Source organism: Macadamia integrifolia, unplaced genomic scaffold (genome assembly GCF_013358625.1).
Source record: "Macadamia integrifolia cultivar HAES 741 unplaced genomic scaffold, SCU_Mint_v3 scaffold281, whole genome shotgun sequence".
Classification (NCBI taxonomy): domain Eukaryota; kingdom Viridiplantae; phylum Streptophyta; class Magnoliopsida; order Proteales; family Proteaceae; genus Macadamia; species Macadamia integrifolia.
The window spans coordinates 459,382-475,347 of NW_024868978.1; the positions used below are offsets into that span (position 1 = coordinate 459,382).

The 15,966-nt window shown below is 38.7% G+C and overlaps 1 protein-coding gene across 1 annotated transcript; it reads right to left on the reverse strand.

Moving 5' to 3' along the window:
- Positions 1-644: 644 nt before the first annotated feature.
- On the reverse strand, positions 645-3,798 carry LOC122067285. Its single transcript, XM_042631118.1, has 2 exons — positions 1,711-3,798; positions 645-1,601 (listed from the first exon to the last, which is right to left on the reverse strand). The coding sequence occupies exons 1-2, from the start codon at positions 2,041-2,043 to the stop codon at positions 1,230-1,232; spliced, it is 705 nt and encodes a 234-aa protein (XP_042487052.1). The 5' UTR covers positions 2,044-3,798; the 3' UTR covers positions 645-1,229.
- Between the last annotated feature and the right edge of the window lie 12,168 nt (positions 3,799-15,966).

The following is a 15,966-nucleotide window of genomic DNA, read 5'->3' on the forward strand; positions in this document are numbered from 1 at the left end:
CATTTACTTAAGATATTATTCATAAATAAGCAAATACCCCCTATTTGAATCCAATAAAAATAGTTTAAAAATCAAATTCCAAACGGATAAAAAGTCAACCCCCCAGTCTAAGAACAAAAACTGGATTTTGATTATATGGATGATTTTCAACTTTTAAATGCTAGGGTTTTTCTCAATTATGAAAATTTTATAAATTCTATCATGTTAAAATATTGCTAAAAACCAAAAGTCCGGTAAAAAAATATTTTGTTTTGATATTCATAAAATTATTTTCATTTAGGCGATTTTAATAGTATTCGCGCACTTAAAAATAAGTTTGACTGAAGCATTACTTTGTCATTGCAACTTAGATTTAAGTAATCTTAGACTTGTTAGAAAGCTGGTTTTATATTATAACTAATACAAAAAGTCTCATGTAAAAATAAAATCATTTGACCAGTCAAACTTATTATAGAATTAGAGCATTTTTCTAAATGTTGATTTTTTATAACTTAATATGACTTAATGTTAATTTTTTATGATTTGATGTGGCTAAATGTTGATTTTTAATGACTTGATGTGGTTTAATCTTGATTTTTTATGATACAAGGTATATATAACTTACTAAATAATGTTAGAAAATTGGAAAAATAAAAAATAACACTTGTTCGCCTAGTTCGCCTTAAGGCGGGCGCCTTCTCGCCTAAGCGCTTAGACAACCCTCCACCGCCTTGGTTCGCCTTGACACCGTGACAACTATGAGTGGACCTGCATGTACTACACCTGATGGTATGGGATTTTCTTCTAAACTCTCCTGATGGTTCTTCATCTGGTGCCTTTCTCCTACACTTAGTTGGTCTACCAACCAACCTTTTTAAAGGTAGAGGTTGAACAATCCCCATCAAGTGTTCCTCCTTTAACTCATCTAGACCAGGCATTGCATGAAATGTCCTAGTAAACTTCCATGTACTTTGCCATACTGTAGTACTCATCAGAGTACTTTTCCAAGTTCTCTCTCTTATATTTTACACATGCGACTGCATGCTTGCATTGCAGTCCAGAATAGTCTACCCACAAGTATGCTTCCTTAAATCAACCACATATATCCCATCACTATCTGTGACTTCAAATTCATCTATTCTAGCAGTAAGGACCATGCACTCCCTAGCTTCAGTGGTTAGCACAGCCAATTTAGTTTTGATCTTTAGTGAGACTCTACCCTTAAAGCTACATCCCAACTGATATCTTTGTTACATCTTGTTCATCAGTTTCTTCTTGATCTCATCAATCAAAGTTAGTATTGGTTTTCCTCTATATAGTCCAATCCACTGGTTAAATGATTCTGTCATACTATTAGTGATATGATCAGATTTGCAGCTGAAATGCCTTGTCCACATATTTGGAGTATTCCTACTCAACCAATCAAAAGCTTCTTTTTTGGTGGCTTTCATGTCATTCATTGCTTTGTCAAAGTAAAACTGATTTGATGCCTTTGCTACCCTCCAAAAATGCTTTCTCAACAATACACCAGGATGCAGTGACTTGAAATTTTGATATAGATGTCTACTACACCATCTATGATGACATCCCCGGAATGTATTGGAGATAGCATCACATAGTCCCTATAACATACAAACAAATAAGAAAAAAAAAAATGAGTAATTTGACAACATCAATGATATTGATTATACGAATATACTAAAACTGATTTGGGAATACATGCTACCATTCCTTTTGTTTATCAGACATGAAAGTGATGGGACTAACATAATTGACTGATTGTAGCATGATATATAAATTGCAGAGGAAGAAGTTCCAACTCTCTTTGCATTCACATTCTACCACACAATATGCAATTGGGAACAATCCTTTATTCCCATCAACAGTCACTGCAGCCAACAAAACACCTCCATATGTTCCCTTTAGATGACAGCCATCTACCCCAATAAAGGGTCTGCACCCATTCAAAAAGCCATCTACACATGCCTTAAAACTAACAAATAGCCTTTTAAACACAGAGGGATCTGACATTATGGTCCTCTCATAAAATTGAAGTTTGAACATACTCCCTAGGTTTCATTCTATAATCAGATCACCATACGAAGGTGGCTTGGCATATGACTTGGAATGGCTACCTTCATTGATCTCACTTGCTTTGTTCTTGGCTCTATACAATGTCTGGTAAGGGACTTTGATCCTATAATTATCCATAAAATATGCCTTCATTGCATCAGCCTTCATATCTGGATCTGTCTTTAGCTGTGCTGCAAGATGAGAAGCTACCCATGCGTATGTAACGCTCTTGTTTTCATCAACTCTTCCACAATAGTGCTCCTTACACATTGATTTGATCATAAATATAGCTCCACGATCACAAAGTGAAGCAAAGATGCTCCATGTACGTCATGGTGAGGCACACTCAGCTCTTACCCTGGTTTTCTCATTCTTAACTCTGAAAATTTGAAAGCCTTCTTGAATTACATGGTCTCTAAGTATAGACCTGAAGTGATTCACATCATCAAAAACCATTCCAGCCTCTAATTTTTTTTCTCAGTACCAACAGAATTAACTTTCTCAACATATGGTTTGCAAATTCATCTGAATCATAATCAGACCAACTATCATGCACATCATTGTCATTATTACCTCACTGCTCCCTTCTTACTTCATCCTCCAGCTCAGATAAAGTGTCTTTTTCTATCTCAAGATCCTGATCACCATCAGTATCTTCCAAGTTATTTTCATCTTCACTATTTTCTTTCCATTCCTTGTCGCTATTTTCATCACGATCATTATCACTTATCACTTTAATTCCACCACTACCCTTATCAATGGCATAACTACTATCTCCATTTCTCCTAGTTTCAGTTCCATCAGTCCCTTTACTACGGGAAGCCCTAAAGGACTCCCCACCACTTCTCAGTTGATGCTTTGTCCTGCTACCATCACTCATCTGTTCTTGATGTACAATTGAACCATACCTAGACTGACTTTGGTTGATAATAGTATCAACACCAACTTAACTTTGCTGTACATCCTCACCATATCCACTTTGACTTTGACGGATAACAGTGTTTGGAAATCTTGGATTTTCTTCCATTTGTCCAACTATAGAATCATTCTCTCTTTTAACCAGTTCACCAGCTAAGGCATTTACTCTGTATTTTCTAGATGGGCTTTCATCAACATACAAATCATATACTTATAGGTTAATGAAATCAACTTGTGAATTCAATTCAAACAACTCAACCACAACCTCATCATTGTCAACCTCCAGATCCTGATTATTTGGAAGTATACACTTCACCTTAAATCTCACCGTAAAGCCTATGGGGACATGCCTAATAACAATATTATATATGTCGGTCACCATGTCTATGTAACAATACTTGTCTGGATCCACCACTGTAAGCTCTGAGGTGTTCATGTTGAAGTGATAATATATGCCTACCCTTATCTCCATAACAGAACGAAAGTAGATCTTCCAAGTGTTCCTTCCAACTACAACAATATAGAAAGCTGAGTGATTAAAAGATGAAAAAAAACAAAAGAGCTAGGTAAATCAGGAACAAGCATGCACAGTTCAACAAGGTATAGTAAAAGTGATTAAAGAATGAGTAAATCAGTAAAGTATAGTAAAAATGTTCAGTAAGGTATAGTAAAAGGTAAGAAGAGCCCTTGTTCAAAAAAAATATTTACGTTAAATGATTTACTCAATTAGAGCATTCAAACTTCAAAGTTTCCCACATTAACACAGAATGAATCTTTTAAATAGAACCATAGTTTTTAAGGCAGTAAGGCGACGGAGGCATTTGAGGGTCTTTCGGAGCGCCTTAGCGATAAGGTGAGCATAAAGTGTCGCCTTATTGACTAAAGCGTTCTTGTGTAATTATTTTATAAAACCAATCTATTTGGCTCAAATCCTAGTTGAATCCTATTACTCATATGTTAAATAAATATTAAAGGTTCATATTCATACCAATGTAAGATATTCATCAAGAAAACAAATCAATAAAGTGAATAAACTAAATTCATCTTCATTAATCATCAATCATCAATCATCATAACATATTAACATATAATATAAATACATAATTATGAAAAAAAATTATAAATATAAAGAAAAGAAGACATAAAAAATACAAGTATTTATTAAACTTACCTCTATGATGCCAAAATGAGTGTCTAAGCCCTAAGGTCATCCACTATATTTCTACTCCTGTCAAAGAAGAATGAAGCTCACCACTGCCGGAACAAACTCACCACTGCCGGAACAAAATGGTTGCATAGATCAGTGGTTTTTCCTTGTTCCTTGATTCCTTCTCAAAGCCCTTTCTTAAAACCTTTGACAAAATCCAAACCCTGTTTGTGAATCGTGTTTTTGTTTTGTTTGTTTTGGTTATTTTTGGTGGAGTAAAACTGATCCCATACATCTCAAGTGTTAACAAAATCATACACCTACTAATAAACAATCTATATTTGGAATCTTCATCAAGTAATTTTAAAATGTGTTTAAAAAAAAAAAAAAAAAAACCCATAAGGCGCTACTTCACGTAAGGCAGAGCACTGCCTTAACTTTTCTAGACCGCATCAACACCAAGGCGCTGGTAAGGAGACGCCTTAGCAGCGCCTTAAAAACTATGAATAGAACTAAGCTAAACCACCTCCTTTAAGTTTGAATTCACTTTTGGATCAAAAGAGCTCTCTATGACGTTTGAATTCACTTTTGGATCAAAATAGAACTAAGCTAAACCAAATCCTTTAAAATATAACAATTTTGTTGATTAAATGAGTCAAATTGACATAATATGACAGTTGCTTATAAGAAAAAAGGAAATATGGTATAATAGCTACAATGTGAGAACCTTTAGCAATATAGTAGAATATTAACACTAGAAATAAACAGCAATTAATGTAATTAATATTCTACAAGACTTCCAGTGTGCTATATATACCCCACAACTCTCCATGAGACTCCATTCAATTCAGTTGCTTGCTTCTCTCTCTTCTCTCTTCTCTCAGCTGCAGAGATAAAACTGGATTCAGAAGAGCTCTCTATCTCACCCTCTCCCCAATAGCTTTTATTTTTCTTCATTTTCTCTTCTGTTGGTCCATTTCTCTGCTGTTGTTTAAGGTCTCTGTGTGTGTTGGGCATATTCACTGAAACATAATTGACAAATGCTATGTTTGAACTGCACTAATAGCCAACCTATTTTGTATCTCACCTCTGTTTTTCTCTATTCTAACTGCAATATTCCCACCTCTGTTTTGGTAAATTGGCTACGAAAAGTAACTGCAAATCCATTTAATATACTACATAGAAGAAGCTGGGAGCTTCATTCATACCAACTATATGTATTTCATTCACAAATGCTATGTTAAATGCATAAGACAAGAGAACAACCCCAATCAATAACTGGGGGAGTATCTTACTCGTGCAACAGAGAGAACGTCAAACAAAAATGGAGTAATAACCCCAATTTGTCGATGAACGATTTGAAGCTTCAACCTTCTGCTCCTTCTCCTTCGGTTCAACGAGGGATTTTAGGTTCGCCACAGAGGGGGAGGGGATAAGAAAGGGGAGAAGAAATTGGTTTTTCACTTCCTAGATTTGAAATCTAGGGCTCCAAATCGCATAGAGAAGTAAGCACTGATTCATTACTTGTAGCGATCTCTACTTTACTTAGGGCTCCAAATCGTATGAACTTGAGAAAGAAGAACTCCAATGTAGAAGAAGATTCAAGTGGAGAAGGAGGTCATCTCGCATGTGGAAGCTTCGATGAAGACGATCGTTCCTTCTCCTTCAAGCTTCAGCGATGACGGTAGGGATGTCTCAACGACAGAGAAAGAGGAACAAGGATGGATTTGAGTGGGTCTTTTACTTAAGTGTGATTTTGGCATTACACAATTAGGGGGTATTATAAGGATTACGTAAAAATATAACCTAACTTAACAACGATTTCTAATGGTTGGGGACGTTAGATAGAATCTTTTTCTTGTAGGGGAGGTGAGTGATATTTTCAGAAAGGTGGGGGTCAAGTTGATATTTTGCCATAGTTCAGGGGAGGGAAGCGATGTTTTCTCTATTATATATTAACGAATTTATTCTATTTACTCTCCATTGGTGCAAAAACAGCATGAATAAGGATTGTCAAAAAAACCCTAGCTGGCAAAAGGGTAAAAACCCCTCTTTGCTATTATCGATTTTTACGAGTGGATAAGGAGCTCAAAACCCACACCATTGGATAGTACTCAGAAAGACGATTTCAACGATATATCGCACACGAAAATTGGACCACTAGACCTCCCAAAAATACTCCTGAAAGTCAGATCGGCGATCGACAACCCAATTTGGACCCAAATTCTTCTTTGGCCCGCCTTTTTTTGTGGTCTGACGGGCTCGCCAATTTTTCACCCCAAAAAATGGAATAATAAAATAAATAAAATAGAGAAAAAATATTAAAAAAATGTTTTTACTAAAAACCGCTTTTGAAGGAAATTCTATCGGGCCCATGAGAACCTTCCATTTTTGGATGGCGGGCCCATGGCTATTTTGAATAGACCTGTAAGAGGGGGGTTGACACCTATAAATAGGGTCTCTTCTCCACAAAGAACACACAGAAAATAGAGGAGAAAGAGGGAAGAGAGAAAAGTAATAAGAGAGAAAAGAGAGAAGAAGAGAGTGAGAAGGAAGGAGTGGAGTAAAGAGATTCCTCCACCTCCCATTCTCGAGAAGCATGCCAGAGCTTGAAGTATCACCAAAGGCCTAGGGTCTCCAAGGAAGAGATGCAAGTACCCGAGGTCAATTCCGTCTAAGTCAGGGATCTTCATCAGTGCTGCCAAAGCATCAACCAGGGTCCATCCCCTCTTGACCTGGAATAGGGGTCAATATCAGGTATAATTCCTCAATAGAGTAGACATATTGTAGATTTTACATTAAATATAGCATATGTATAGTATTGCAAATTAAATAATATAGTCAAGCATGTGGGTTAGGATCTCAAAGGGAAATATTAAAAATTCAACATCTAATAGGAAGACTGGTTCAACGGGTGAAGTGGGTGCCTAACACCTTCCTAACTTCATAACCTGGCTCTCACCCTAATCTTTGAACCAAACAGAGTCAATCTCGGGTCCGTCTTTATAGAATGGGCCCACACCTTGGGGTCCTAGGCCCTAACCCTAGGTGGTGACTCCAATTATTTATTTTAAAAGATACCCGAGACAGATAGGCCTGGGAAATAGGCTCCCATGTGTCTTTGAACGAGGATGTGGTGGCATAGGCCCTATGGATGATCTACGATCGTTGCCCCCCTCACAGTGGTGACTCCACTGGGGACTACCAAACTTCCAATATTTGATGCTACTGTTAAATGCAAGAATATTCCTCTTAATATATTTGTATGAAAACATGTTTGACTAACCCATATTTGTAACTGTATGCATTAACCGCATCATACATCGTGCTCGAAGTGAAATCATGTGGTGAGGATACTTCCTGTTATGCCAGCACCCTCGGGGAGGTTAATGCATGAAATACTAAGTATTATGAATGCTTGAAGCACAATCATACGATGAGGATGACCATTATCTTGCCAGCACCCTCGGGGTGGTCCGCGTGCCTTGTGATATTCTGAGATCATACAATAGTACTTCTCACATTACACTTTTGCACACACTCAAAACACGGTTCCATCCACCCTTGTAACCAATTGCTTAATCTCATGTGTAGTTACGAGTAATGGGAAAGGACACTGCACCCTTGATACCATATCTTCAGGTATATCAAAAGGATCTCGTACCTTGAGTATATAGATCTTGTCAAGGAAGCCTATTTGATCCTATTGCATCCACTACATCCTTGCATCATGTAGGAAATTGAATGAGAAATCCCTAGGAACGCCACAAGTTGACCGATTGCAATTGTTTGAGATCAAGGTTGGAGTATTTTTATGATGTATTCGAGTTGTCAGGGATATGCTCTCTCTCAAGTGGGTTGTCAATTAAAGATTCCTTCCTGAAAATGGGGAATGACACCTCGATGATTTAGTATGTATGATTCTAGGGTGATTCCCATCAAATCATATGGGATGCTGAATCATCAAGGAGGTGCATCCCACGAGTATCCAAAGGGAAAGGAATCGCCAAGTGGGATAAATAACAGAGAGCAAAACCCTGCGGTGTGGAATACCTCATAAGACCACTTTTTTCCAAGATCACCATGTTTGCACTAACCTGGTATAAAATGCTTGTTTGCAAAAAAACAAAAAATAAAAAATAAAATAAATAAAAATAAAAAAATCTAAATCCAAACCTTCTTTGTGGATCAGCACGATTCCAAGCCCAATAGATCCCCCACCGTCTTTATGGACTCGTTAAGGTAGTTGATTGACTTGCCTAAGTCCAATATCACCTCAGTCAAACAATCCTTCGTCAAATAGTCAAAGTTCAATCAGGATGGAAGCTTTTATTAGGGACCCGATCAGTGGTGAAGTACCAGAACCAGCATGGACTTATCCCTTGGAAGCTATGGAAACTAAGATGGCCAAATTTAAGAAGAACTTGGTATAGATCCTACAAGAGATTAGGACCCCTTCTAGGGTGGACCCTGTCCCCAATCAAAATGAGAATGTTGCTAGGAACCTGACAAGGGTAGATCCTATTCCCCTTTCAGGAGAACCAGGACAGCCCAGTGTAGCTACACAAGAGAAACTTCTGTAGTGCTTAAGGCTCAACCTAGGGTTGTGATTGATGAGGAAGAGGAAGATTTTCTTGCCCATGTGCAAAATGAACTTCTAGAGACTGAAAGAGAAAAGAAGATGAGAGTACCTAGAAAAATTAGAACGCATGATCCGGAGTGGTAAGAGCCAAGAGGGGCAGACCACAGATCCCAATGGGATGAGTTTCTTCTCTAGGGCATGGGTTCCCAAGAAGTTTAAATAGCAGATTAATTGGTTTGATGGGTCAGGAGATCCCAAGGCACATTTGAAGATCTTCGTGAGTATCGCCAAGTCATGACAACTCACGGATGAGCAGATGGGGCAAACATTTATGTTAACCTTGTCAAGGTCAGCTTTGAGGTGGCTAACACAATTGGAACCCTCATAGACTCAGAATTGGGGAATAGTTGTGCGAGCCTTTAACAAACAGTACTCATGCAATACAGAAGTTGATGTTAAGATACGTGAGTTGGAGACTCTGAGGTAGCAGCCAAAGGAAGGATTTATGGTATTTCTGATAAGGATTCGTGACAAGGCTGCCAAAATGGTGGATCACCCTTCTGAGGCGGAGTAAGTGGAGTTGTTGATTGAAAATATCTCCAAACCCTGCTATGATATCCTTTACTACCAACATTTGTAGAATTTTGATGCTTTGATAGCCATAGGCACCCACGTCAAAAACAAGTTGTTAAGGGATGCCCAGTACCAGGTAGTGCCTCAGGACTCAGGAAAGAATGAGGCAAGAGTTCAGAGATGGGCACGGTGAATGCAGTTCAGTAACCAACACCATCAGTAGTAGTATCCCAGCCACAACTATTTGTCATACAGGAAGATCCTATAGCCCAAAGGGCCCCGCAGCCTAGGAAGCAGTTCACATATTTGGGAATGTTGTTGGCCAAGATATATGAGAAGTTAAAGAAGCAAGGTCTCCTAGGCACATTGCTCCTAGACCCATTAGCAATCCCCCACTTGTCGAGTACAGAGACCATGAATATTGTGCTTACCATAACCAGAAAGGTCACACCACGGAATGATGCTTCAATTTGTAACATGCCATCCAAGATTTGGTGGAAAATGGAACAATAGAAGTGAAAGTCAAGCAGCTTCCTAGTGTCACAACCAGCCCACTTCCAAGGCATGAGACAGTTAATGCATTGGAAGGAGAAGAAGCTCCAAAGGATCCAACTAGACTCATTTGTCCAAAGAAAAGAAAAAGCCTCATGAATTACTGAGCTTACTTGAAGATCATGGGAAACAGAGCACAAATAATGAAGAAGAAAACTGAAAGAGCCATTGAGGAATGACGTTGTGAGCCATGGGTCAACCACCACCTAGGACTCTGCCACCCGAAGCTCCTACGGTCCATGCCCCTCCATCACCTCTACATCATCCCCCTTTACCACCACCCAAATCCCCATCATACCATCCGGGATCATATCCTTTATCACCTTTATATTATTTGTTATCCCCTTCAAAGTACCCAACCTCTCACACTACATCCCCTTCATATCATCCCATCTCATACCCATCAACCCCATCGAAGGACCTTGATTCCCAATCTGCATATGGCCCAAGAATAGTGTATGACCCCGGCTTTTCAGGAGTCTGGATGGGTGGATGGGTATGACATGTTACCAAAGTCACCAGATTACACCTTCTCAACGGGGCCAGTGAATGCTTTGAATGATGAAGAGTCAAAAATGACTCCTACCTCATTGATACACCTTGTTGAGCCTGGGAAGGACCTCATATAGTTGAAGAGATGACAGATGAATTTATGGCATTACCAGTCAGGGAGAAAATTAAAGAAGAGGCTTGCTTGATTCACATGTTGAGTGACATAGAGGGAGAATCCGATGAAGAGCTTGATAGTTCTAATGACATGGTTAGTCACCAGGTAAGTTCCACGAGTGGGGATGACCCAATGATGGATCCCACTAATTCCATCCATCCAGCGTTATCTATCCAAATAGAGATAAAGTTTTTAGATGAAGAGGAAGAAGAAGGAGATGTTAATTCTGAGGTAGCTGCCGAAGAACGCTTGGTGGATATAATAGTACTTTTAAGCACAATAGAAGATGAGCTGAATGGGGCAGACAAAATGTTGGGTGACATGACTATCAGTGAAGATTACTAAGTTGAACAAGTGAGGCTCCTCCAGGAAGTAGGGAGAATGACACATTGGAAGAAGCATTGAATGTGGGACTCCAGTGGTATGAGCTTCTTGTCCTTGGTTTTCTATTCTCCCAGCATTTGACATATAACTACGGAATATTCGCTGAACACTTCGAGCCTTCTGATGCCTATGGCCATGGCGATCTCCAGGCCCGTTGCACATAATTTGTATTCCTCCATGCTGTTGGTGCATTCGAATTTTAGCTTCAACGCAAATTGGTTGCTTGACCTATCAAGGGATATCAGTAAGATTCTAGCCCCATATCCTTTAGAGTCGAATGCTCCATCAAAGAAGAGTTGCGATAGTATATTTTCTATTCTGCAACTCATCACGTCCTCGTTAGGAAATACATCTTCAAGAGGCCTATGGACTAATAAATGATTGACATAATATCCTACCATGCATAAATTACAAGCCTTAAGCATGAGGTTCTACATCAAAATTACAAGTTCTAGAGAAATCAAGTACTTACATCATTGGGTGTCCACAGTCGATTGTAGATGTGGGAAGTCGTGTTCTGCAAGTGCTTCTCCATGTGCCATCAATCATGCTCATCATACTCATACTCATCATCTCTCCAGCGGTCATCGCCAAATAAGGTCAATAAGTCTTCGTAGGATATTTGTGTTGTTTTGTGGTTGTCTTTGTTGGCAACCCTACCATGTGGCGGTGATGATGTGGTCATTTTGGGTGACATGGATGAAAATGATGACATGGCAGTGTCAAGTGTCACCGATGAGATAACAGAGCCGCTTGGTATGTATGGAGTGGTTTGATACATCCTTAGTAGGTGGTGCGGGTTTCTGCTTCAAAACTAGTAAAATTAGTCTATTTATGCTCGGGGCATTTTTGGTAACAGAAATGATATTTTTGAAAGATTGTTTCTTCATAAAAAAGATAGATTGTAATTTACTTAGTCTAGTGCATTTTATTTCATCACATTCTGATACCGTATGAAGAAGTAATGGCATTTGTGACATTCGAGGGAAATTTTGGCATTGAAGAATTTTTTTTTAAAAAAAGTGTTCTCCATGTAACGATACGACAAAAATCCAATATTTCCAAGGGTTCTGATTTCATCGCGTTCTAATTTAGTATGAGACAGATGCATCATTGGAAAGGACTAGGGGAATTTTAGTCTTTTTACATTGCTGAGTCAGATGATCAGATCTTTTGAAAAGTCAAAGATCAACCAGTCATGGTTCCAACGCACTTTGTTTCATCTCGATCGGATATCTTATGAAAACATTATAAGTGCTTCCGTGAAACCGATTCGAAAATCCAAACCAAAAATTCATCAGTTGTTCTCGGTGTTGGGTCGATTTTTTGGAATTTATTTTTGAAATTTGAAGGGCTTTTGTGTAATTTCAAGATTTTGAAGGTCTGAGTTACAAGGGGTCTTTAAGCACTGAAATATATGGAGGCAGGGGCTTGATTGTAATAAAAGAGAGTATAGGTTGTATAATAGAGGGTTCATATGAAGCCACGTAGGCCTTATTCTCATCTAACAGCTACTGAGATTTTGTGCTGACATGGACGAGATAGATGCTTGCGCATGGGACTTGATTTGTTAGGTGCATAAGCCCTGATGCACTGGCACTACACTTTATCAAGGTATGTTGTGGTGTTTCGCGCGTACATAGAAAGTATATAAAAGATTCCGATCTTAAGGATCTCATGAGATCTGATTAAAGCCATCTTGATTGATTCAGATCTAATGGTCGATAAGCTTTTCACTTTTGTGATTGGGAGACAAGCTCCCTTAAAATTCGGAAAAGTAACCAATCAAAAATCAACAACAAAAAGTGATTGCTGACCGCTGACGTCAGTATGACATCATCAGTTGACTCCCTTATTCAAATCTTGTGGCTGAGATTTACTATCCGTTATTTTAATCGGATGGTCTAGATTAAGAGATTCACTTTGATGAGATATATGGCCAGATTTGCACCGCTATTGCGCGCACTGCCGGCATAGCCTACACCAACCTCTAAAGATTCTATTTTAACTGTTCTGGTTGGTCCAACTTCAAATGGCCATATCTCCCTCATCTTAACTCCGATTTGGGTGATTCAAGTTGGAGATTCTTCATCTCTCCAAGCTCTACATACTAGAGGGAAGAAATCAAGTAGAGGGATTGATAAGGTGATCGAAAAAATGAGTTGAAGCTCATGGAAGGCTAAGAATTTGAATGGAAGACTTCCATCCTCTTGCAATTCATCCATAGCCCCCATTAAAGGCTTAGGAAGCTACTGGAAACCAAGGAAGCAAGCTCTATTGGTTGTTGCCAAGAGAAAGAAAAAGAAAATGGAAGAGAAAAGAAGAAGTGGGAAATAGAGAAGAAGTTTTTCCCTCTCTTTGTGTGTGTCTTGAATACCTCTCAAGAAAGATTTTCTCAAATCCAATTAATGGAGCTTGATGGTACTTGTTGAGAATACTATTTTTCATTAAAGCTTTATTTACAAGGAAGACTAGAAGAGGAGAAGTAGAGAGAGAGAGAGAGAGAGAGAGAGAGAGAGAGAGAGAGAGGAGAGAGGAGTGTGTGTGTGTGTGTGAATGTGAATGCCATTGTTGCTCCATGAAAATAAAGACAAGGAGAAAATAAATAAGAAGAAGAAGAACCTAGAATTTGGTTATTGTGAGTTGCTTCAAGAAACCCAAGTGCCAAGCGGGGTTGAAGATTGGCAACATCGAGACAACGTGATTGTGGTTCGCATTAAGTGGAGATCAATATTATTACATTTTCGACGGTTACTCCTTGCCAAGGTAACCTCACTTTTGCAAAATTTTCATTATTACAAATCATTGTAGGCAAGATGTTTGATAAAATACTTAAGTGATAGTTGTAGTCTATCTGGAAAAAATTTACATATATGAGTGTTTCACTATAGGGCATTGTTATAAGCCCAACTTTATTTTTTATTGGTGTTCAATGGGTGCTGGACACAGGGACTATGTGTTTTTTGGTAGTTACAACTACCTAAACCTATTTTCCGTGGGTACGGCCTCTCAGATCATTTTGAAAAAACTAAGGTGAAGACCTAGCCATTGTATGTCATTGGTGGAAATTGGGAATGTGTTCCCTTGGCTATGGGTGCAGTTATAATTAGTATTGAGTAAATACTGAGTCTCACAGTAGGTATTACTCTGTGCATGTTGGCAACTGGTCGAAGCACGTACTTCTTATGTTGTGGATGTGTATGCTCGTATTTGTATTGTAGATTGGAGTGCTTGGCTGCAGAATGGGTGTGTACATCTGATAGACCTGACCACTTGGTGGTGCAGTGTGGATGTGCATATGATTGTGTATATATGTGACAGTGATTGCTATGTGAGGTTTATGAAACAGCTCTAGGTAGCAATACAGGTTATGTGAGTAAGTTCCATGCAACAGTAAGAATGGTCAGTAGTATACATAGCAGCTCTGGGCAACATCAGTAGATTGTATTATTAAAGGATAAATAGTGATTGCCACATCAGGGGTATAGCTGAAAAATAAAAAAAATATTTGGCACAGTGATTCACCCTCACTCTCATTGTCAATCACGACCCAACAATTGGTATTAGAGCTAAGGCTCTAGAGGTAGCTTAAACAACTCAGAGTGATCCGGTTGCTTGAAAAAGGCATCAGGTGTTTGGTTCAGTAAGTCTACTTCTAGAGCTTCTATTTTTAATGGATCAGATTTTATCTTTTAGAGGAAGTTGATGAAGTCACATATTGGTTCATTGTGGTATGATCTATGGAGTGCAGTAGTTAATGGGAGTGTAGACTCTAGTATTGACTCTAGGGTTAGATAAATCATTTTAGATGGATTAACAGACAGTATGAGTGTCAAAGTCAGTTCATGCATATTAGCTAAGGCGATATGGGAGAGATTACACAACATATATGGAGGTGAGCTAGCTATATCAGAGTCCACATTAGAGGTTGAAAGCAGATGTACAGATGAGTGCTACACTAGTAGATCTGAGTGAGTTGAGGCACATATTATTACAACTCAGGATGAGATCAGCATTGATTTGAAAACACATATGAAGGAGTGCAACTTCATTATTGCAACATTAGAAACACAAGTCATCAATAAAGATGAGAGATGTAGAATCCTTGAAGAGGCAGTCACCGTGTTGAGAGCACAATTGTCAGAGCTTGATGCTTCTTGTATCTCACAAATGATGGAGTCTAGAAATGACCCCCAGGTTATAAAATCTCTTGAAGATCAACTGAGAAAGCAAAGTGAGGTATGTACTAGGCTTAAGTAAGAGAATTTAGCCTTGAGAGAGAAAATAGATGTGCAATCTCGAGTAATTAAAAGAGGTAATGAAATTTCAAATGATTTTAAGAAGTTAAACAAAGAATTAGAAGCAGAGATCATTTCACTACAAACACAGTTGGCTGAGTTGCAGAGGAGACATTCAGCCACTCCACCTGTGGTTGTAGCGATGGATAGACATCTAGCTTAGTCTGCAGAATGTCAGAGACTACCCATCATCAGCTCTAGTTCTATAACAAAGAAGGGTGAGTCATCAGGGAAAGCTATAGATATAGTGGAGATTAGAACATAGAGACAAACTATAGATAAAAAACAAAAGAGAGCTCAGAGGAGACCGAGGAAGAGAGAGAAGAAACATAATAGTGAGATGAGATCTCCTACACATCAGGTACAAAGTGGAGGCAGTCCATAAGATACAAAGAGTAGAGGTAAAGGCGAACAAACAGTCCAAACATGACACATAATTAGAGTTGGTGGTTATAACAAAGTTACCAACAGAGACTAGTTGAGCATGGCAGGTTCAACAAGTTCAATTATCAGAGGCCTATGCAGATGATTCCCAGGCAGAGTCAAATGGTTCCCACCAACAGACATAATGCTTTACCCAACTTGCATAGGCAGTTACCAATGATGCAGTCATATTTTCATGGGTATTGCCACAGGTGCAGTGGGTATGGGCATAGGTGAGCAGAGTGTATATCTATATTAGATTCCAGCTATAGAGGGAGGATTCTCATAGTATGGGTAGACAACTAGTAAAATGTCTTAGATGCCACCATATGGACATTAGGCCAAGCATTGCAAGGCAGTGCTCTCCCCT